This window comes from Gobius niger (assembly GCF_951799975.1).
Source record: "Gobius niger genome assembly, chromosome: 2".
Taxonomy (NCBI): Eukaryota; Metazoa; Chordata; class Actinopteri; order Gobiiformes; family Gobiidae; genus Gobius; species Gobius niger.
Genome location: NC_136853.1, coordinates 14,235,024 through 14,259,667, shown reverse-complemented (window position 1 = coordinate 14,259,667; position 24,644 = coordinate 14,235,024). Strand labels below are relative to the sequence as shown.

Sequence of the window (24,644 nt, the reverse complement as noted above, 5' to 3'; positions counted from 1 at the left end):
ATGTTATTAGCTAGCTCTCAGAGCGAAAAACATCTTTGAAGTTGACTAGTGCATGAAATTATGATCAGCAGGATGTAAAATAGATAGTTATGATTTGTGATATTTAGAGTGCGGCTGCTGATGACTCCGTTATTGGAGGTTTATGAAATCGGAAATAAGAGTTAATTTGTCTGGCAAGTTTTAAGTCAGTCAAAAAATGTCATTCATAAAAAGTTTTCCTCATTGACCAATCCCATCTAGTTAATGTAGAAGCACTGGGAGCTCATCTGCGGCAACTATTTGATTTCATTGTGAGTAATTAAGTTTTAAAAGTTATTGGTGACTCATTTTGAGATGCTAAATTTGATCAGGTCTGTAAAAACACACCGCAATTAAACCAAAAGTATAAAATTAGCATAATTTAAAAGATTCTCCATTGCTTCTTCTTTTTTTTTACCAAATCTTTTACAAAATCTACTTTTGCACACATTTGCGTAGTTTTTAGTAATCCTGTTCACTTGTTCACGTTGTTTCTTCCTCTAGTGCTGAGGCGCTCTGATCGCTACTTCCTGGGATATATTGGGTCATAGAAAAAACACAGAACTGTCCTTTGCTTGCTGAAACTGAAAGTTATTCCCACTGCTGTGTGTAGAGGGCGCTCCAGGGAAACTCCTCACCAGCCCAGATCCCATGTCTCAGAGTCTCTCTCTTATTATCATAGGTCATTATTTCATTGTAAAGCATCACATATATCATCATAATCATTAGCTGCAGCCCTAATTGTAAATGTATGTTTATGATTGACTCGGCATAAACGTAAAAATGTTATGGTTTAATTTATTGGTATGCACAAACAAATCAGCAGTTATAATAAGCTCTGATTCTGAGACCAAGATAATTATGAAATGTATTAATTCAAACAATGTCACATTGTCATCGGGCTCTTGTTTTCTTCTCTTTAAATGCTAAATGTGAGTTTGCTTTGAATCTTATGCAGCGTTGAACAGACATAAGCCGACACCAGCGGATTGTGTCAGCAAAGCAGCTTAACGTTTTGCAACTATTAGCACAGAGATATGAGAAACTTTGTAGTTTTGATTTGCATTGTCAGTAGCGTAGTACTTATCAGTGCTAATACAGGTAAGTCTCTCTTAATCAGGGACAATGGAAGGGCTGAATGTTTTTTGTTCGTAAAGTGAATGATTGACTTACTATGATGAACATTCCCATGAGTCAAAACGAGCCGGTGTCGCTGTAAATGAAATAAAATGTCTTTTAATTAATTCTCGTCGATGCGTAGGTCTCTCATCACATTGTTGATTGTAATTTCCTCCTGTTCTTTCTGAGTCTGAAGGTCTGTGTGTGTTTTCAGATGAGTTCAAGGGCCACTCGCTGCTCCAAGCCGCACGAGAAGCCGACATGGCCAAGGCAAAGAAGTCACTTGCTTTGGAGATCATCAACTTCAAACACCCGCACACGCACGAGTCGGCTCTGGTACGAAGCTCAAAGTGAACTCTGCTCCCTCTCTTTTTGCTTTTTTTAATTACCGAACAGACTTCAAGGTATCATTTTCTGAATTGTGTTTTAGTGTATGACCCTGGGCATTTAGATTAGTTTATCTATAGAAGGGACAGCATAATTTCATAAAACACCCAATTAGACATGGTTAAAAAGACCGAATTAGCCCAGTCACTGTAGCCCCTATGTTGACACAAACTATAAATGTTGTTGATTATATGAGGATTAGACCGTGAAACCAATGAGTTTGTAAATATACAGTTCTTATAATCATTGTAATTGGATAAGTTTATTATCTTTCATTTGCTATAATGGAAAGTGCAAAAAGAAAATGAATAAATTGATTAGACAGAGGCAATAATCATAGCCATAGGAAACCCTATCTGAATTTTAAATCATCTCCCCCGGGGAAGGGACCCCTTGGCTTCCTGCTGGGTGTCCATTCCCCCCCAAAGTCTCTCACACTGTAAAAGCCACATAACCATACATTTTTTTGGAGCTCTTTCATTTGGCTCTATTCTGTTAGTGTTATATTTTCGAATATACTTAAGGTTAAGGTATACAGTTATGGTTGGTACATTTAAGGGGCGTGGTCAGAGCAGAATTTGTTTTGAAGACAAAAAGGCGCAGGTAATATTTTGAGTGCAAGACCCTAGAATCCTTTTTGAGCAACTAGGGTTGATTTAAGGGTTTACAATCGTTAATAAAATGTAGGAAGTTCCGAACTGCAACCTGGCAAGAGCCAGATTGATATTACAGTGCCAATACCATTAGCCCTGATATCAGTCTGGGATCACTCTGTCTGGAATTGTTTGGAGAGAGGACGCACTGTGGTGCAGCATTTGCTGCTGATTTGATCAAGCAAATCCATTAAATATTTAGTTTTAGAAAAGTTATATGTTTGTGTTTTGTGTTGCAGCATACCTTTTTTTTCCTTTTTTTTGGGGGGGGGGGGGGGGGGGGGGGGGGTTCTATCTATTTGTCCCAAACCACCTTTGGTTTGATTTGAACAGAGGTGGTGGGAGATGGATTCTTGTGTGTTTGTAAAAGCACAACTACTGAGAGAATTCAGCTTGCAGGCAACTTACCCTTTATTGATGACTGCGCCTCCACAGACGCGCCAGTTCTATTGAAGTTAGGGTTAGGGTTAGTCCTTAACTAAAGACAAAACTGTCTCAGTTAACATAAATTGCGTGAATTAAGATGGGACAGGTATGTTTTTGATGATGGAATCAAAAACATCATCAAAAACAAAAACAAAAACAATCATCAATATGGTTTAAGTGCAAATGTCATTCAAGCATGATTATAATATTAATATCAAGATATAGATCCAACTTCACATTTTATACTCGTCTGGGAGCATTTAGATGAAACTGGAATGAAATGTGAATATAAAATAGAAAGAAAATAAATACCTGAATTATAGAACATGTTTATTAAAGTCTTCAAGGTTAGCAGGTTTTGTACATCAGACATAGAGACTAGATGTTTTGCAGAGGACATGTTCTCAAAATAATTGAAGCCATCTCCCTAATCCCCACAAGCCTATGGTGCACAGAGCAGAGCAGTAATGATGGTTCTGTGTTTGTTAGCACTGTGCAGTGGCGTCACCTCACCCCAAAAGGAAGCAAGTGACAGAGCTGCTGCTGAGGAAAGGTGCCAACGTTAATGAGAAGAATAAGGAGTGAGTCTTGTTTTATTCTCTCTCTTGTTTATGCAGAATTTCAGTAGAAAAAGAAAAGTTTCCAACTTTTGGCATTATTTGTAGAAGTTTGCTTACACACATGTTGATGTGATATATGAAGGCACTGTTCATACTGAAAAAACATATTGTTAGCATTGTTATTTTGTGTTGAGAGAGATCAAGTTAATATCTGTGTCATTTTGTTTCATATGGAACTGTATAATATAGATACAAATAAATACAGTTCCTGCTGCGTAAAGTAAAAGGCACATTCTGCCGTAGCATTGCGCGCTCCACATCAGTATACGCTGTGATGTATTGATTGATGAATTGATCTCTAGTTTAATACTAAGAAATATTAAATGTTAATCTAGCTTCCACCTTTCTTCTCCTGCGTGCAGCTTTATGACGCCTCTCCACGTGGCAGCAGAGCGGGCTCATAACGATATCATGGAAGTACTGCAGAAACACGGAGCAAAGGTAAAGTATTATTGACGACTGGAATGTGGGTGAAATGTCTTGATACTTGACATTACACATGGGACACATATTTCTTGCGCTTTTGCAACATGCCCCCCAGTGAGTGCATGAATAAAAATGTTTTCATCCTTCACAAATGGTGCTTTTTGTTTTAAGTGTTCTTAAGTTTTGGATCCTGCATTTTTTTCCCTGACAACCACTCAAAGAAAAGGAGTAGGCGCTAAAGATAAGCAGTTTTGAATTCACACTACACTGAGCAAATGATAAATTCTAAAGGAAGTCTCGTATTTGCGAGTCAGAAGAGCTTTTCAGTCCTTGAAGTGAAGTGTTTTTAACTACGAAGTGCCTTCTTTGCCATGATGTGATAAATTGTATAGTCCATTTGTGGGTGCTATGTTAGCAGATTTTCAAAGCTTCTCAGAAATGGCATTCTAGTTGTTCTGCTTGGAAACAACAGGATGTACATTTTTCACCAATTTCAGTGCCTTTACGTGCATGTACACATATAATGAATACATCACACAAATCACAGACAGATTCCGTTAAGAAGATTGATTAACTATGATCATTTTAAGCCGTTTTTTCTTAATTAAATGAATAATTATGAATAGTGGAACCTGTCATTAAACCATCATAACTTCAGAGTTGTGAATTAATAATATGCACAGTTTCAAATGAATGTAAATCAGGTGCAACACAAAATAACACTTGCTCATTTTAATTACTACCGGCTCACTAAATCAGACCCATTGTGTTCTGAGTGAGATACAGTGGTGAGGAAGTGCAACAAACTGCCCGCATGATCACGTCTTCCTGATCATATCATCCCCATAGACACACAACTGTGGTTACAATTGGCTCCAAATTAAAATAAAGCCAGTTTTAATTTACTAAACGTAGCCTTTGCAATTGTATCAACAGTACAGCGCACATGGCTGCTCATGTCACTCCTTTATGTCTAACCCTGGGACAGCGGTACTGGGAACAGGGTTAATTCCAGACAAGTGCTCCCCACATACTCACTGGCTCTCATCCCACATCCAGATCCTGACACTAACCTTAGCCCAGCCAGGGGATGACATCAAGGCACTGATCCCAATTCTACTAATAAAACTAACCTCTGACCCCAGCTCTAGGCTTAAGTCTGGGGAACATGGGTACCTTTGACCCCTCAGACCCCCTCGTACAGTGTGACGTTACCCTTTTCCTTTTGGTGCTGTACTTAAACGTTAGCAGGAGGACAATGCAAGTCCAAGTTAAACTGCTGTCAATAGTAGTGAGACAAATATGCTGTATTTGCAGGTAAACGCTCTGGACACTCTGGGTCAGACGGCTCTGCACCGCGCGGCTCTAGCCGGACACCTCCAGACTTGCCGACTGTTGCTAGGATACGGGGCCGATGCCTCGCTGGTGTCGCTGCAGGGCTTCACCGCAGCTCAGATGGGAAATGAAGCCGTTCAGCAAATACTCAATGGTAAGCTTCCTTTGTGCGCTCTGTGTTGCCGGGCAGCTGCATGCAACTCTCCAACCAGATACGATTGTTTCCAATGGTGATTTTTGATGTTTTTCCTCTCTAAAAACTGTGTTTGGGCATCAGTGAGACACACATCCTGCACAGTGGTAAGGACAGGACAATAATTAAAGCCTGTTTGACTGATGAAGCAAATAAATACAGTCTGCTGACAAGGGTGAATACAAAAACATATTCTTAATAAACAAAATGTAATTGACTGAACGTGATTAGTGATTTAACTGTTCCAAACAGAGATGTTTGAACAATTTGAAAATATTTTTGTTTGCTTTAATTCTAATTCAAACACTGTCAACACTATGCAAAGTCTATGAGACTAAAAAACATTGCATTGTGTTTTTTTTCCCTCAGAGAATGTCCCAGTCAGAAACTCAGATGTGGACTACAGACTACTGGAAGCTGCTAAAGCTGGAGACCTGGACACTGTCAAGGTACGTGTATTAGAAAACAGTGTGATACGTAGTACCCTTAGTAAGTAAGTTGTTTACCGTAATACATCATTTTCATAGTCCCTCTGGGGGTAATACAAGTGTTGATGGGATAATTGTGGGGTCTTTCTTCTCCCCCTGGTGTCTCTGGACAGAAAACCATGCTGGCAACTTTCCCTGCTCCAACCCAGCGACCCAATACACACTAATGGAATCACGAAGAAGAAGCAAACAGGCTAACGGGCAAAGCTAACTGCGGGCTAGCGCCACTTTAGCAGTGTGTACAGCCAAGTTTGAGTGAAAAAAAAATATCTCCATTGTGTAATTGGGTTGTGGCACAATGTACAATATCCCTCTGTCCCTTTGTCTTTTCTGTCAGTGTAGTATTTACTCTCACGGACAAATAATAAGTAAAAAAAAAAAAAACTGCAACATGCTACGACACCTGCAGTGGCGCTTCTGGCCTCTTGGGGCATGAGTTACCTAGTTCTGCTTTAACTTAATGTTCAGTTCAAAAGAGTTCAAATGTACCGTCAATAATAAAAAGACTTAGACTTTCTTTAGAATATTTCACAGATGGTTTGGGTACGACAAGTTTACCAGACATGGCACTTCACTTTGAGCTGTCACTTCACAGCTCTGTTCGCAGCTCTATAGATGTCACTGTATAGAACATCAACATTGCATTTCTCTCAACCCCTTCAAAACAGCCCATGATAAAGGAGGCAGGGAAGCGGAGAGTTCAGGTTTGGCGGCACAGGGACACAGCAACCTCACAGCAAGAAGGTCCTACTCCCCGGGACGAGGTGGGGCCTTTGTGTTTAGAGTTTATATCATTTCCCCATTAGGTTAGGTGTTCTCCGGGTGCCCCTTTTTTACTTTACTATTAAAAACAGGGTCCCTTCGGGGCCAGGATGAATGACAGTCACCGTTCATTGACATGTGCTGTCCTGATAAGCAAGGAATTAAAGGTTTCCTGAAGCTCACCTGACCCAGATCTGCGCCTTCATGAAGAGGCAGAGTTATGGCCCCTACTTTCAGTACATGAACTAAGATAAAAAAATGATTTGAACAAAGATATCTATCAAAGTAGTGAGAGGATTTCAGAGTTCCCTGTAGAGTTAAAGTGTGTGAGTCTTAACTGTTGCCTTATACTGAATACGAAATGCAACAAAATGTCTTGACCTTTGCTGCTGTGTTCTTGCACTAATACACACCTAGCTGCAGTTATTGTGGCTAAATGTCATGTTGCCCTTATCCGCCATATCCACCCTGTGCCTTCTGTTATTGATTTTGGTAGGAATTCATTCTCATCGAAGGCCACACACTGGATCCTGGTTGTAAGTTTCTTTTAATAGAGGATGAAAAGGAGCTGGCAGTTTGGCTTGCATCTGGCCTTGTTTTTGTAGATGGAGGCGCTGCTTATGCCACTATTATACAGCTCGGATGAAACCGCCCACCTGATGTCATGGCCCCGTAGGATTGGGCGATTTCTTTCATTTTCTGACAGTATAGTGCAGATCAGAATAGACAGACAGTAATGGGCTTGTACGCGAGCGGATCTTCTTTCAGATGAGGTTCTCTCAGGGCGGAAGGCTTTGGGAATTGTATTGGAGCATGAAATGAACTCTGGGAAGGATGCCTGTCTATTGTTGTTAACCTGCACTCATGCTCAGGCGAGGGAGCTACTGTCCAACTGATTTCAGTCCACTTTATTTCATTCATTTTATAAAGCCTAGTCAGTCAACAAAAAAGGTTTCATTAAAAGTAAACAAATAAATAGATACATTAATAAATACATACAATAAAGACACCTTCAGACAGTTTTATTCCTTAGTTTGGTTAATAGATCACAAAAGCATAAAAATAAATACATTATATATATAATTGATTGATGTACCTGATTTCTAAACTGCTAAAATCACAAGTTGCATGCTGCAACTTGCAACTGATGATTTTTGCTCATTAACTGTGTGAACTGTGAAATGCACTAACCACAAAGCTTGTTTACCATGTTCAATGTTGATCTCTCATTAAGAACAGTTGTCTTGGAGTTGTCCTTTGAGATGTAGCCTCTTTGAGTAATCTTTGATTCCACCAGTGGCCCCATGTAGCACCGCGGCGGCAGCTTCCAAACAGCTCCTCCTTAGGTCCCACGTTTGCACGGAAATGCTTTCCTCACCTTTCCAACTGTTGTTAAGCTTCATACTCTCTCTGCCAAGTGCTTTTTTTTTTTTTTATTGAAGCAGCTGTGCAGCGAAGGGCAGAGAGGGAGGGGCTTAATTTAGCACACACTGAGGATCAGGAAGTGAAACTACTGGTTATTTTGTTTCAGCTGTTCAATATTGCATTATCTTTAACAAAGTGTAAGATCGTGATAAAGATGCATTTGACATTATTACCAAATCCCAAATATTGTCATTAACACAGTTAGCTTGACATTTCTACCACATTTACATTTGTGAATATGAACGTACTTGTTAAATGTGTTTTATTTATTGGAATCTAAAAGCCCCTTTATGGGCAGATGTTGAAAATTAGCATTTTTATTCATTGTACATAACATGCATACATATATACTTCTTTTATTTCACATTTTCTTTAGACCTGATGCAACAAGTGATCCGAGGCACTCTGAATTAGATAAAAATCCTTTACTGTTACAGGGACATCGCAGAATGCCGATCGTGTGCATCACAGGTGGTCCTGATATGTGTATGGTCACATGGACATAAGTGACCGCCCACGAAAGAATATACAGACATATAGACACAAAAATTGTAAATTACATTATAGAAAGAAGAAGGAAACATACAGGAGATGACGCTCACGGATAATGACAGCAAGGGAAAAGAGGATTAACAGTCCTAATGGCTTATTGTGTTGATCTCTGAGTCTTCTTTTAGTGAAACTAAGATAAAAACAACCAGGCATGCAGTCCAAACGATACACAACATGGGTTGTATTATTATGTCCATATTTAATAGATTGAAAATTAGTAAATCTCTGAAACTCTTGGTGCAAACAACAGTTAGTTAACTCTATGGAATAGTATCTGCATAATTAACAAACACGATCCCCTATTGAATGGGGACAAAGCTGTTCATTCTTTTATTTGCTTGTTAGACAAGGACAATGCAGACAGTTCTCAGCTGCATTTTCAAGTCCTGTCTCTGTTACTCATCATTACAAAGGCATCCACTGACTAAAATAATAGTACATCACTCTTTATTTATACACACAACATTGATTCAGACACTCAATCCTTCACCTGCCAAAACTACCTTCACTCACTCAGTCATACAAAAAATACATAAAAAATACACCCAATCTGTCTTCAAAGTAAAGATGTTCCTTTACCCGCTTCATGTAAGTGCTGCTAACCTACCTCAGAAGTGTTGAGATGGCACTCTTGTTCTGTTTCAAGTTCACACAGAATATTGTCATATTACAAGTTGTATACATCCATAAACAATGTGCTTTGTTCGTTTTTGTACAGATACTGGAAGCTCAAACTGTTCATTATGAATTTTCCCATTTTTCTCCAAAATGCTCTGCGACGCTTGATGATTCAGCCGCCGTTATGTAACAGCGCTCATTCGGTTGTTTTGTATCAGCCGGACATTTTTAGACTGTATTTGCCAATTCCCCCCCGCTTCTTAGTCCACCATTGTTTTCTAATGCACATTATTTGTCTCTTCTTCATGCAGTCACTCTGTACAGCCCAAAATGTGAATTGTCGAGATTTGGAGGGACGGCACTCCACGCCTCTTCACTTTGCTGCTGGGTACAACCGGGTTTCAGTGGTGGAGTATCTGCTCCACCATGGGGCTGATGTTCACGCCAAAGACAAAGGGTAAGGAGGATATACACGGATATCAACACCCATAAGTGGATATTTCAAATGCCTTTTAATTATTTATATTTCATTTATGCAGCGATTTGATGACTTTGTTTAGAAAATAAAATAAAAAGTGATACAAATTTGCAATTAAAACCACCAAAGAATTCCCTTGCATATAACCACAGTATAGGTAGGTCTATCATAAATTACATTAGTTCCCCATGATGCAGAAAGTACAATGTCTACAAAAGCCTGTAGGGGTGTAGCGATGCACCGGAAAAAATCTGTCCACTTACCGCTACCTCTACAAGCCTGAGTGTGGTGTAAAATGTATGATCATTTGAATATTTTCCTTATCAGACTTCATCATGATCATAGAGGAGTACGAATACTTCCTGAATCTATTGTACGTTAAAAAAAACTGTTACCTGTGCGTTTCTCAGCGGTCTGGTTCCCCTCCACAACGCCTGTTCCTACGGTCACTATGAGGTGGCGGAGCTGCTGGTCAGGCACGGAGCTTCGGTAAACGTGGCGGACCTGTGGAAGTTCACCCCACTTCACGAGGCCGCAGCCAAAGGCAAATACGAGATCTGCAAACTGCTTCTGAAGGTGAGAATCTTTTTATTCAACCGTTAAAATCACAGCAGTTAAATGTATTGCCTTTTATTTTTGACCACTGTCACGGTGTTGCACCCGGTTCAGTTTGGATTAAGAGTGGCATCGTTGAATCATTTACTGTCGCAGTCCCGGATTATAGAAGAAATTACTCTAGGATTTTTGAGGCTTATTCCATAGGACAGTATAGAGTGAAACAGCCCCGTCAGTGAGGAGACATTTAGCCATTGTCGGAGCCGAGACACAAACCACGACGCTGAGAAAACAAGAGTTCTGCCGTATGTGCAACAGTCTTTTTGCAGTCGAAAACATACTGTGTAACTAATGCATTTGGTGCTGGTAATGAGCTGTCTTTGTAGAGAATTGTTTATCAAGTCAGTGGGAGATCGGTTTGTGCAATACTGGATATATTTACATGTTTTTCATGGCAAAAGTAGGGCTCTTTTGATTGCCTGTTTTAAAGCTGGGGACCTTGACTTCTCTTTTAGTGTACATTTATTTTTCCCACCTCAGATGCTTTGTCTTCACCTAAATACTGAGCGATGGAAGATGCCACCGCTCAAAAGCTGTACATATTGGAGAAACATGCACACAGTGGGAGGAACATGTATGTGAACGCTTTGGCATTTCTCACATTTCTGCCTAAATTGGTGATAAAATGCCCCAAAACCCAAACAATTACATGTTATTTTTAATGATTGCGATTGTTCATTCTTACAATTGTGACATATTGCTACATTTTTTACATGGGCTGTTTGTGGATACATTACCGCACATTCACAGATTTGTGTGGCCATTAACTTGCTGCTTCTTCTGCATCTCTCTTTTGTATAATAGTTGTGGAAGACATTTAAAAGATATTATATTTCCATTATAAGTTTGAAATCTCATCTGACTTTTTAAACCAGTGCCACTTATGCAACGGGCTATTAACTAGATGTGCTGATTGCAAAGAAAAATGTTTCAAGTGCATTATGAAAGCAGTTCCTTTGCAACCTTTTATGATGTTTTCAAGTGGTGAGATTCCAATTAACTTAAAATGTACTGAGCTTTCTTTGAGACACTATTCCTTTTATTTTCTGACAGCATAAAATCTGTTGAGTTACTTTTCACTTGGCACAAGCCTCTAACAATTATTGACCGTTCATATACTTACAACTTGTCTCACCTGTACCAAACAAGAGGATTATTTCAACCTTTTCAATGTCTTGTGTGTATCGCAAATGGAAAATATGAAACTGATTTACAATATATTACGTCTATTTATCTCAAACATGTACAGTCAGGTCAAGAGGTGTTCATCTATTTTGATGATGTACACTGACGATAAACTGCTCCATCTTTCTGTGTCCAAGGCCATGAATTGATACAGCAATACACTTTTGGAGTTTAGTGTCAGACCGCTACATAATACAGTAGAATTGAGATAATGAAAGGTCTAAAAGCACTGAATTCACTTTATTTAAAGAGGTGGTATTATGCTTTTTTCAATCACAAAGTACCAGTCTACAGCACACTACAATGATGACGAAACCTCCTGTTGGTCTGTAAATGCAGTAAATTAGAATAACTGCCTTGTATAAAATTGCTCTCTCAAAATGGCTGTAGCAAATGTCTTGAAATAGGCCTCTGTCTCTTTAAGAACCTCTGAGCCTTTCCGACACGCCCCCTCCACACGCTGTCTGTGGCATCAGTGGGGAGGGGGTTCTGCTGAGGAGCAGTGGTTGGTTACTCGGCTGGTGACGAAAAGTCGGAGGCGTCTCCAGGAGGTGGGGGCGTTCCTAGGAGGACTCAGGCAAACCCATCCTATAATGGCTGCCATCAGAGTTTTTACAGATTACTCAAAAATACGTGAATGTGCCAAGGCAACACTTCAGGCATGTTTTTAATGAGGGAATGACATAATAACATGATGTAAAGCTTGAAGAAATCGATTTTGCCTAATACCCCCCCTTTAAAACTGCTTTTGAAAATGCTATATAATATGTAGTTTTCCCATTCTTCTTCTTTAAATAGGTTGTGTAAAATGTTGCAAGAACACAGCGTTTTTTGCCACAATACCCACCTCCGGACAGTGTCGCATCACCGCTGTGTTCGCCAGTACCGGGCCAGGGGCACACAATTTCACATTCCCTTGTTGTATATATAAACATTTTCATTTTACAAGATGGCAAATTAAACTTATGATCGAATGCAGCGACTGGAGTTGGGAGAGACACATTTATTTTTGCCCCCGGTCTTGGTAAATATTTAAAAACTGCATATTTTAGAAACTTTTATAAAGAATTCTCATATCAAACCCATTGACTGCCAAGACACCTTCTTTATTCATTTTTAGTTGGTAAGATTTAATAGTAAAGTATATTGTAAAGTATTCAATTACAGCCATATAAGCAGCTGTTTGCATCTATATTTTTTACACAAAGTGCAAAAAAATGCCTTGATGAATCATTGCTGCAAAAATCTCCTGGTGTACAATCGACTCTGTGCATAACTTCAAATCATAGCACCCAAGCAGTGACTTCCTGTTTCGATCCAGCACACCAAAATAAAAGCTTAATCTTATTCATTAGTTCAGCTGTTCATTAGTTCAACTTTCTTTCTGCCTAACTATTAATAGACAAAACACTTAAAATGTGTGTATATAGTTATATTCTTGTAATGTTGCAAGTACCTGCTGACCTAATCAATGAGACGAGCTGTGTGCTTTTATTTTGGCGTGTTGGATTGAAACAGGAAGTGACTTCTTCGGCGGCCTTGTTATGATTTGAAGTGATTTGAAGTCAATTACAGCCTGTCTGTTCCTGGTTATATGTAGCTCATCGTCCCAAGAAATTGTTTGAAAAAGGCATTAGACGTGCCATTGATGCTACACAAACTCCCTCTTTCATCAGTAGAAAACCCCACAGTTAAAGAAGTGCTTGTATTTCATTGCATGCTCCACACACTTTAACTTTAACGAAGCGGTGCAGTTGGCCGACAGCTGAGCGGAGTGGGACAGGGGGCGACGGTGGGGGTGGCCGCCCTTGGGAAAAGCTGTTTTGGGCTGAATAAATGCGAAGCACAGGGCTCCGCTGGGAGTAGGGGCTGAAACACGCGTGAACTCTTGACGACTGCAAGGGGGCGTTGGGCTGGAAGGGAAGTGTTGATTAAAAGGTCACGCTGCGTTGCTTGCAATGAAACAATACTGTCAGGTAAGCGAAGCAGACAAGGAGAGCACTGACAGGTGAATGGATGGGCACGGGGGCAAAAGCGGTAATTGGTGATGTTCCACTTCTTTGGTGACTACTCACAGTGTAGCTGTTTAAAGAATGGAAACAAAAAATAGAAATGTTGGCTTTTTTTTTTCTCAGTCTGATTGAGATGGCTTTGGGATTGTAATCGCATGGATGGTGACGTTTGAGTCGGTCTGGAAGAAGTCCAAAGATGTTTATTGACGGAGCAGAAGAGGATTTGAAGCCAGTGAATAAAGGGGGTGCAGAGAATAGTTAAGTGAAAGCAGATGATGTGCTGTGGCCACACTAGAATTAGCACAGACAAAAAAGGGGACAAATAGTTTTTTAGTAGCTTTGTGTTGCATTTACTACAATGAGACTCGTAGCTTGCACAGTAATGAAAAAGACAGATTTTGTGTTCACCCCTTAAGCAATATAATAGGCCTTATGCGGCTAAGGATTGCTCAACTGTAAACACTATCCGAGGTTGGTGTTTCTCGCTCTCTCCTTTACCATCTGTTAATTAATGTTTTTGGTGCTATGGGCCGGTCTCTGCACAGATCACTACTTCCAAAATCGAACAAGGTGATTTCTCCCCAGCTCATTGACTCCTCAGCCCATAGATGGTTGGCCACCATCTGCCAGAGCATCTTTGTTTGTTTTGGACCGCCACTTAACGTGAATTTATGACAAGGCACTGTTTGCATCTTCGCCCAGCCTGCAAAGTATCTGATTATCTCAAGTGGAAGCCATGCGGAATGAAGTTGTCTGAACACAAGGCTTTGAGCAGGTGGTGGGCCATTCTTCATCCGCACTTGCTGGTTTGGGGAGAAGCATTGATCCCTCGCACTGTCATAACACGGCAATGTTGAGCTAGATGAAACAAATTCCTCACTGTCAGCGCAGGGGTTGAGCGGGGGTGATTAATCTCGGATCTCAGAGACTCCCCCAGGCCGCGACTTAGCGATCTGGCTTCCAGCTCGTCTCGCATATAGCGCGGATACATGATCAATTGACATGAGCACGGGGGCCTTTATATGCTCATATTTGGATCTTTGCTGTTCATTCGCCGAGCTGAACATTCATTTCCACTTTAATAAACTCCCACACTAGCCTGAGATGTCCCAGTACTCGGGTAGGAACTGTTCCCGTCATTCAAAAGAAGTATTCCATCCTGAGATTACATAATTACAGTAGCAGCATGAAAAATGCGTATGTAGGGCAGGGTCCTTGCATGTTCTCCCCCATGTTCGCGTAGGTTTCCCCAGGGTTCTCTGGTTTCCACGCAAGACTTGTATGCTTAAATCTGTGAAAAGTGGAATTTTCCTGGTTAAAAACAATAACATTTCCTCAGCACAGTATCAGAAAATAAGTAACTTGTTTATCTTAATAAATCCTTTCCGTAGTCCCGCTGGGGGTTGTACAAGTGTTAATGGGATGATTGGGGGGGTCTTTCATCTCCCCCTGGTATCTCTGGCAAGAAAACCACACCTGCAACTTCCCCTACTCCGACCCAGAGGCGCAATAAACACTAATGGAATCACAAAGAAGATGCTAGCAGGCTAACAGGCAAAGCTAACTGCGGGCTAGCACCACTTAAACAGTATTTAAAGCCAAGTTTGAGTGAAAAAAAAAAGATCTCCATTGTGTAATTGGATGTACAATATCCCTCTCTCCCTTTGTCTTTTCTGTCAGTGTAGTATTTTCTCTCACGGACAATTAATGAGTAAAAAAAACGGCAACATGCTACGACACCTAGGGGCATGAGTTACTTAGTACTGCTTTAATTTAGAAAAATACTGAAATTTCTATTTTCTATAAAGGGGATGCTGTCCAAAATACATATACTATGATACTTTGATCTTTTCTATTTATTTGACCTTTAGTTCATTTTATTTTCATTGTATTTGTTTATTTCATTCAAAAGTGACATCTTACAGTAACAACAACCAGGAAGCCACGAGAAAAGTCCCACTGATAGTAGGACTCTCATTACCTATTGTACATATATATTTTTGTAATGGATTGAGTAAAATGGCTGAGCTTGGCACGTCAAGTCATTTTAAACCATAGCCACCGCGCTTTCTGTTCTTTCTAGATGAACTCCCCCAAAGTTCATATGTTTTCTCTCTGCATAAGCCTCTTCCCATTGTCCCTCTTTTGTGTGGGATTGTGCTCAGAATAGTGCCACCACTGCGACATTCTCCCAATCTCTCCTTCAGACGTACAAAACACTTACTGGCAAAAGAGGAAAGAGCCGCAGCATAATCATGTTCTGCTCAATTAATGGAGGAAAAGTGTCTTGTTAGCACTTTGCGTGAAGATTATGTGAAGTTCAGTCGCCAAAAAAAGTGTCTTCTTGCTCCGCTATATTTCTACTGTACACTACTGTACTGTTAAGCATACATAAGTTAAATGTGCCAAAAATAACTATGCTATTGGAAATATTCTTCTGTAATCAAGTTTGATTCTTTGTGCGTCCTCAAACAGCACTTTAGAAAGTCCCAACACAAATAAATGATGAAAAATCAACTGGAATAGTCTCTCAATATGAACATTATTATTATATTGCTATGGTTACAGACAGAATAGGCAATTTGGTCCAAAATGGGGTACCATTGTTGTCCACTAACAACTTGCAGAAGAAAGATTCCGATTAGTCTTGTTGGATAACTGCCTCACATCTAGCTTCCCTGGGGTTTAAATCAATCCATAAAAATAGAATGATTAGAAATCCAACGTACTCTGACGGAAATTTCAGCTAAAGACACCAATTACCTGTGTTCTTTTCTCAAAGTGCATACGGGCTTTTGTGGTAAATTGCCCTTGTCCTTTTATACGCAATTTATGAAATAGAGAGTGGGTTGTGCACTTTCATTGTAACTGTGACAGAAAGATTTTCATCAAAAGCTTTGAGTGGGTTTTCTTTGAAATATATGAACTTTTCTTGGCCATGCTCGGACACTGTGGGGCGTGATGGCGCAGCATGGGACAAATACGTCTGTGGTACCGAAAAACACGAGTGGCAACAGAAGGCAGAACAAATTAGTCGCCAATTCAGTTAAACCAGCCAGTGCCTCACAGTGCACCACACAGGCAACAACTCATTAAAAAGACACCACTCCGTTATATCATCGGTCAACGCCTGACAAGCTAGCACCGGTATGGACACAGTCACTCACCCCAGGCGCCGCCGTAATACCATCGCTCCTGCAAAATTCATTCATCCTGTGGTCCTCCAATCTGTACTGTTAGGTTCCCCCTAGTCCGTATTTCAGCGCTGTGTCCTCAAAATGAAGTCCTTCAGTTTTCGAATCAGTTTTCGAATCACGTGGATAAGCCCCGGGTGATGCTCTTGCTTCGTGGGCTGAAATTATGGACAAGCTCCTGCTGTGGGTAGCACAATGATCCAGGCTGTGACCGCAATAAAACAAATCTCCTTCTTTACACATAGCAGTCCAGCCATTCAAAGATAAAAGCAAAAGTTTTATTGGTTGTTTCTGGCAGGTGCCTCATTTCAAACACTATGCGTTGGCTGTCGTCGTGTGATTGATTGACAATGGCTTCGTCCAATACGAGCGATCGCGATGACATCACATCCGGGGCGATGTAAAGGTCGGTAGGCAAAACAACACGAGATAACAGTCAACCACGAGCAATAATAATAGCCATAAACTGTACTAACCGGGAATCTAATAATTGCAAAAAGAGCTACTTTCGTCTGCCGTTGGAGCCAACTTGTTCTACCCATTTCCAGGGTGCCTAATGTACATCTGGCCCAGGACTACAGATGAAAACTAGCCTTTTGGCCAACTCTGGCATATTTTACAGTTGAGCTGTTATGTTAATATGCACTGTCCTTGCAAAAATGAATAAATAAAATAAAAAAGCCACAAAGAAGGAAGGCATGAGTGAAAGCACTGAAGCTGCAAAATACAAACCACAAACAAAGACCCCAAATGTCCATCAACACTGCTGTGGAGCCTTGACAAATCTGCTGCCAAAGCTCATCAAATAAATGTAGCCATGCATTTCTATTTCCACATGTTGTTGTTGTTAGCATTTTAAGAAGGAAGATTGTCATCGGATTTTGAGTTGTTTACTTTTGACTACTTTTTTGAAGACTTACCAACATGACCTTTTCATTTCTACAAGTTGATTTATGTGCTTAAAAAGAACTAATGAGTCATGTTTTAAAATGTAATATTTATTATGGTGGAATCATACAAACAGTAAAACATTAGTTGTGTATAAACAAGTTTAGCTCTTAATTTTGGAGAAATAGCTTCAATGCAGTACCTCGGAATGGGTAGTAAGGAGTTACATAGTAAAGGTTTATGCACACTTAATCTTTACTTGTGTTGCCTTGCTCTCACTATGCTGTAGTACCTCAGGAGTGTTGCTCTCATCAGTCTCTCTAAACATAGAAGCTGAACTAAAATGTGACTGAACAAAACCTTTAAACATGTACATGAACTACAAAACCGTATGTTTTTCCAGCCGTTATACTGACACCAACATCTGCTTGAACACAAATTGTGAACTGCCAGTCGTGCAATTCAAACGGCGCCACATGTCAGCCCAGCAGCTCTTGCCTAACGGACACTGCGCATGTGCCGGAAAATACGGAAGTGAACAATAACCGCGATCGCTCATATGAAATACATTAACGTCACCATGGCTCCCGGGCTTCTGATTCGCTGGAGGGCTCCGCTTATATGCTCTGCTGTATTTGCCTGTTGTTTTGCATGGAGGAGCGCCTGCAGAGGTGAATCTGAAGGCGTACACAATGGCGAAAAAATCGGATTGTCTGACGATATAACGTTAAAAAATATAGGGTTAGAGTTATTTCAAATAATATCAGGATCTGTAATGAAATACATTAGGGTTATTATAAAATAGTTTTGGCCAGCAGAGAAGGCTTGCAGGCCTTGACAGCAGGTCACTGGTATCAAATACTATGACTGTATTTCAAACAGTATAGTAAAAAAAATAACCTGTCCAGTAATAAAAATGTCTGTTTTCCCCCCTCGTCTCTCTAAGCTGCATGATGTTTTCCACTATAGGCTGACTGTGCTGTCCTCACCTCGCTGCCTCTTCTTCAAGTCGTCTCCCGCTCCCCTGTGAATTACCTTCATCTTCTTCTCACTTGTCACTTGTCATCACTGAACGCAAAATGCAGTCAAACACTTCCACTGGGGCTTGAAGAGGGAAAAAAGGGCACTTTCAGGAGGGATAGTTGAGATTCAAGTCACTGCGAGGACATTTTTTGTAGTGACGGTTTGTTGTCAAAAAAAGAAGAGGTAGCTAAGCTTCTTTCCCTACGTTTTAGATATGCATTTTGCAGATGAAGAGTAAATATTCTGGGGTGCCGAATTTTTTTTTTTTAAACCAAGTCTACGTAGAAAGCAAAGCTGAAAGTTAGGCTTCGCGATGGCTTATAAATGCTCACCAGTTTATTACAGTGAGGTGCATTGCCACACACAATAAACAAAAAACCCAAACTTTTTTCACATTTTGCATGTTATTACATTACCCAGAGAGGGATGGAATGCAGCGTAGTAAGTAGTATATGTACAATGGAAGAATTCGGAAAAAAAAGAAAGAAAAAAAAGTATAGTTTGTGAATAAAAAACATGTATTTCTTTACAAGCTTCCAGTATTCTACACCAATGCATATGTTACTTGAAAAAAGACTGAAAACAGAAACATTTCTTTATTATTAGAATATGTTTTGAAAGCAGCACACACCATGTACCTGCACATCTTTCATGTGCGGTAATGTGTTCATTTGTCAGCTATGAAACTCAACACTGTGCAAGACCACTGTATACTGTACAAGAGCTCTGGGTACACAACTCTGGACTTGTTTGGAAGGACGACTTTAATTCCCAGTAGTACATGCAAATTAGGGCTGGACGATATGACGATTTTTTTAGCATTTGATGGAGCTCAATGTTTGATTTGATTTGGCCATTTTATAATAAGAAATACATAGCTGATTCATGAACTTAGACACTTCTATAAAAAAACCCGGCTCAAACGGCAACAAACACTTTCCTCCAGTTACATTTCCAAACCCCAAAAGTGGCGCTGTTACTGTCAAAGAATTGGCTGTAAATCGATTATAAAGTATTGAGATTGGCCAAAGTAGAGATTGCGATTTCGATTTTCGATTAACTTCCCAGCCCTAATGCAAATAACACATGACAGTACTTTTGAACATCCCTCTCTTTATTGATATCCTTTTTTTTTCTGTAAATCAACAAGTACACATCGAGTTGCCTTGTGTACGAAATGCATGGTATCAATAAACTTACTGTACATTACCTACTGGACATCTTCTTCATTCCCTAAAATGAAAAGTTTACATTACACATAATGTCTCTTACGTCCCCTGACAAATGTCCTATTTCATTCAATAACTGGCCCTTGGCGATAACAACGCGATGCTCTTATTTCAGCACGGAGCAGATCCAACCAAGAAAAACCGCGATGGAAACACTCCCCTGGACTTGGTCAAAGACGGGGACACGGACATCCAGGACCTGCTGAGGGGAGACGCCGCCCTGCTGGACGCTTCAAAGAAAGGCTGCCTGGCCCGAGTGCAGAAGCTCTGTAGCCCAGACAACATCAACTGCAGAGACACCCAGGGCCGCAACTCCACTCCTCTACATTTGGCAGGTACACAATTGCGTGTCAGGAGTTTGGCATCAGCGCACACGGCTCACTAAGGGAGGACGCACATGTGGTACACGAGGAAAACGAGGGCAGATCTGTTGTAAAGGCTGAAGGATTTGTCCTGTTTTCAAACTCAGACGGACACGTGCAACCTTTCTTGTGAGTTCTTTTTTTAATATAAGGGAAAAAGGTTTGGTTCTACAGTTTTGATATTGTATTGTTAACGTTATGAAGGAGTCCAGTAAATAGGCAGGATTGCAAAAGAAGAAAATAAAAGGAGGTACTGTAGACCCTCATGCGTCATGTCACTGAAACAGAAACAAATGATCTTGCAGAAGCCACTTTATACATTTTTTTTTGTCAGACACAAGAAATATCGGCACTCTAAACAAATGCGCACACTTTATTTCTTCAGGAGAATTTCTTCAGAGGCTGTTTCCAATCAATACGCTTACTTAGACCATTCCCCGTGCGATACAAACTTTTTTTGCTCGGCAGGGCTGTGTTCGTAACTAGGTTGACCTTGGCTTCCTTGGGCACAAAACTTAAGTGCAGATTTCTGATAGCAGCGGCGCTAAGCTCCTTATATTCAGCGTGTTTAATCTCGATAACATCAGCGCCAGACACGTGCTCGGATAGGGCCCCGTGCACCTCGCAGCTTCGAGATAATGAGATTCAAAAGCTGTTGTGGCTGATAACCATCTCGAACAACACGCGCTTCAAGACTGTGTCAGTGAAACCATGGGCTGCGACTTAAGCTGAAACTGAAGATAATGATTTCTTACCTTTTTTTTAATTCCTTTTTTTTGTCTCAATTTTAGCACTATAGTCTTGTTTGTGTTGAATATATGGAGCGTTGCCGTCATTGCCATGTTAATCTACAGTTACAAACATTTGCATCATGTTAAAGTTGATTGATTTTCATATTTTGGTTCTTTTGTGTGCATTGATTAACAATAAAAAGGTCAATAAAAAAGAAAGAACAAGATGCACATTTAAAAAAAGAATGCTATCATCATAGTTGGAAAAATCAATGCAAATGAGGTCTTTAGAGCTAATTCTATGCCTTCAACACGTGTGTCATTATTGTCACTTAAATGTGTGGCACCCGAGCTGTGGGGCTTCACATAAACGTGTTATTAAGCGTTATCAGCACTCAGGAATATACTTTTTATCAACATAATTGTCCAATTATCATGATGGAAAAGAATGAGGGCAAATCGAGGGGCGTGTGATCTGATCACAGATTTCCGCGCACAATTTTGTTAGGTTTTTGTAATATAAAACATTGATGACGGTGCTTAAAAGAGTAACTTTAGATCACCCACAACACTGATTGTATATTTTCTATTTCATCCATGCTTCCCCCATTACTACGAAGATAATGTGTAGTTGGCACATTTTCAGAAGTTTCACTATGATGAGTTGGTTTAGTTTCATAAAACAAAGTGGTAAAAAATGTCTGATGTAAGAGATGTTTTACAATATCTCTTTAATCATTTCGTCTGCTGAATCCTGTCTATATTTGATGTGAAACTTGATTTTGAAAATAAAGGTACTTTTAAAGGTAAGACGATGTTTAAAGAAAAGCTCTTTGATCCTTTTTCTTTTATCTGACCACTTAGACTCCCACACTCTCTCTGCCGGAAAAATGATTACAGGCTGTCATCCCAATCTTGCCTGACGTATTTTTTTTTGTATTTTCTTCCCTCATTCACTGCCTAATCCTACCTCTGTTTTCCCCTTGTTTTTCCTCCTTTTGGCTCGTGGCTGTGTGTACCCCCTGCCGCTGTAGCTGGATATAACAACCTGGAGGTGGCTGAGTATCTGCTGGAGCACGGGGCCGATGTGAACGCACAGGACAAAGGAGGGCTCATACCTCTGCACAACGCCGCGTCCTATGGGGTAAGACACACGACTGTGATCCAGCTACTATGAAAAAAACATAAAATCTAATCAGTGTTCTAACAAGTATTGTCTTTACTATAAAAGTTTCTATTTATTATACTTACTCATTTTTAAGTCCCCACAGTTACAATTTTAACACGTCCAATAACTTCTATCTAATGCATTCATGCAACACTACAACTAGAGCTGGGTACCTTTACTTTTTTCAATACCAGAACTTTAAAGCTGCACTATGCAATTTTTTAAGTGGAAAAAAAATCGTAATATTTGTGTGTATTTGTGACTCAGTGGCTTTATGGGAGCAGCTTGACAACTTTGCTTTCCCTCACAGTGGACTTTAAGACGCTCCAGGATCAATGTTTTTTAGGGGTTCGTACCAGAAACTTACCAGAAACCCAAAACAATCGATTCCGGAGAATCCTAGAGGCCGATGTTAGGGAAAGCAAAGGTGCCAAGCTGCACCCATAAAACCACCAAGTCACTAAAAGGTCCAATTCGCACAAATATCAAGTTTTTTTTTTTTTTTTTCACATTAAAAGTTACATAGTGCATCTTTAACAATGCTTGTTTTTTTTTATGCCGATACCTGAACAATAAACTCTCTCTGATTCCTTTACTAAAATATCTTTCATCTAGAACCAGAAAACATAATAATGTTTAGAATATATTCAAATGTCGGATTCATCTCCAATGACAAGAAATGTGTGAAATATGGGGAATAATGTGGGGGGAAATGGAGGGAAATTGGGAAGAAATGGGGAAAATATTAGTAATTAATAAAGCAAAAAAATGGGGCAAACTTTGGAGGTAAAAACAGGGAACTTTTTTAAAAACTGTGGTTTTGATGCACATAATACGCTTATCATTTACAAAATAAGAAATATAAATCTATAAGTCTCTTCCATGTTGGTAGCAATTCTGTTTCTGCCTTTGCTGCACCTTTGGTCCTTTCCCACAAGGTTTACAGAGATCCCTCCGTCTGTGGCAGACCAGAGAACTGTCTGTGCTAAGTGCATAAATGTCTTCCTCCTGTACGTCAGTGCAAACACATACAGACCCAGAAACTAATTCTCAAGACTTTGTCTTACTTGAAAATCTTTGACCAAAAAAATACAACTTCCATGTTGCAGATTTTTACAGTAAGAAAGGAGAAGCTATGATTTTCAGACCTAGTATAGTAAAAGTTTCAATCATTAAACAACAGATGAACGATAAAAGATTCATCAAACAACCGTTGCCCCACATCGGCACCACCTGCCTCGAACATGAAAAAGTGTGCCGTTTCCTGGCTGTTTGGTTTGTCTTCATCAGTAGTGGTGGAACACATGTCTGAATGAAAAGTTGATGAGCTGAGGGACAAACAGTGGAGTATGCACAAGAGCCAGAGATGAATAATCAGAGAATAACATGGAACACATGGGGAGAACTCCAGATTGTGCAGGAGTCTTTCATTAACATCCAAGTGTTTCTCGAAAACAATGTTTTCACTTGTTTAATTACTTGCACTGATGCCATGTTTTTTCTTTCAAGTTAACATGACACTGAATCTAATAAAATAAAACTGTTTGTTCATTCAAAATGATGAAAAATGTCTAAATTTACCCATTCTGATAAAATTCATCACACTCTACTTAGCTTATCTCTAAAATCCTCTCCCGGTTTCGTCCTCACCTCCGCTTCTTCTCTCGTCCTCTGTCTAGCACGTCGACATCGCCGCCCTGCTGATCAAGTTCAATACGTGCGTCAACGCCACAGACAAGTGGGCGTTCACTCCGATCCACGAGGCGGCGCAGAAGGGCCGGACTCAGCTCTGCGCTCTGCTATTGGCCCACGGAGCAGACCCCACCATGAAGAACCAGGAAGGACAGACGCCTCTGGACCTGGCCACGGTAACAGATTTAACCACTGTATTGCATTTGAGGCGTATTTTGAGTGATTGTAACCACGAGAAGGCTTATATTTTAAACGTCTGGGTTACTCTGCTCCCTCGAAGATGTGAAAGGAGCTTTAATCTCATTAGGTTTTTAAATTACTACGAAACAAATTGCTTGGTTAATATTCACTTTTTACAGGGTGAAAATAATTGCCTTTTTCAAGTCCTATTTTACATGTAAGCTATGATCTCGGGAGCTAAACTGTGCTTTTAAAACTGACTTTATACTGTGTCTCCCAGGCCGATGACATCAGAGCGTTGTTGATTGATGCCATGCCTCCTGATGCCCTGCCCAGCTGCCTCAAACCGCAAGCCACTGTGGTGAGCTGTGCATTACTTCTATACTACATAATATGTTTTGTGATCAGTGACAGTTCTTGGCAACACATTTCTCTTGTTCCCTTCAGGTGAGTGCCAACGTGGTGAGCACCGGTGCAGCAGGGGGCGTGGTCATCTCTCCCTCCCCCTCCCCGTCCTGTCTGTCAGCGGCCAGCAGCATAGACAACCTGACCGCACCTCTCAGTGACATCCCAGTCGGTGGGGCCACAGGGACTGGAGACGGCGCGTCCGGGTCTGACAGAAAGGAAGGAGAGAGTAAAGACTTTTTTTGTCTATAAACTCCACACTGTCAAATGTGTTTGTTGAGTCGCAGTCGCAAAAAAACTAGCAAAGACACTTAGCCTGATACTTGCCTCCCTGATCGGGGGGTTAGGGTTTGGTTTACACTGCGTTCCCAATCATTATGCAAATTGTATTTTTGTGTCAAAAAGGTTAAAAAAAAATAATAATAATGAAACTCATTGGTGGTATCGTGTCTCGGGGCTC

General features: G+C 40.3%; 1 protein-coding gene across 1 annotated transcript in view; it reads left to right on the top strand.

Annotated features, from left to right (window-relative positions):
- LOC306982664 (poly [ADP-ribose] polymerase tankyrase-1-like) overlaps positions 1-24,644 on the top strand; it is a 116,872-nt gene that overhangs the window by 80,897 nt on the left and 11,331 nt on the right. Inside the window, exons 10-21 of the mRNA XM_079582556.1 lie at positions 1,352-1,473; positions 3,093-3,184; positions 3,586-3,664; positions 4,967-5,138; positions 5,547-5,626; positions 9,334-9,479; positions 9,911-10,076; positions 19,762-19,981; positions 21,774-21,883; positions 23,587-23,775; positions 24,060-24,140; positions 24,227-24,413. Coding sequence (XP_079438682.1) covers positions 1,352-1,473; positions 3,093-3,184; positions 3,586-3,664; positions 4,967-5,138; positions 5,547-5,626; positions 9,334-9,479; positions 9,911-10,076; positions 19,762-19,981; positions 21,774-21,883; positions 23,587-23,775; positions 24,060-24,140; positions 24,227-24,413 — 1,644 coding nt within the window. The remainder of the gene's footprint in view (positions 1-1,351; positions 1,474-3,092; positions 3,185-3,585; positions 3,665-4,966; positions 5,139-5,546; positions 5,627-9,333; positions 9,480-9,910; positions 10,077-19,761; positions 19,982-21,773; positions 21,884-23,586; positions 23,776-24,059; positions 24,141-24,226; positions 24,414-24,644) is intronic.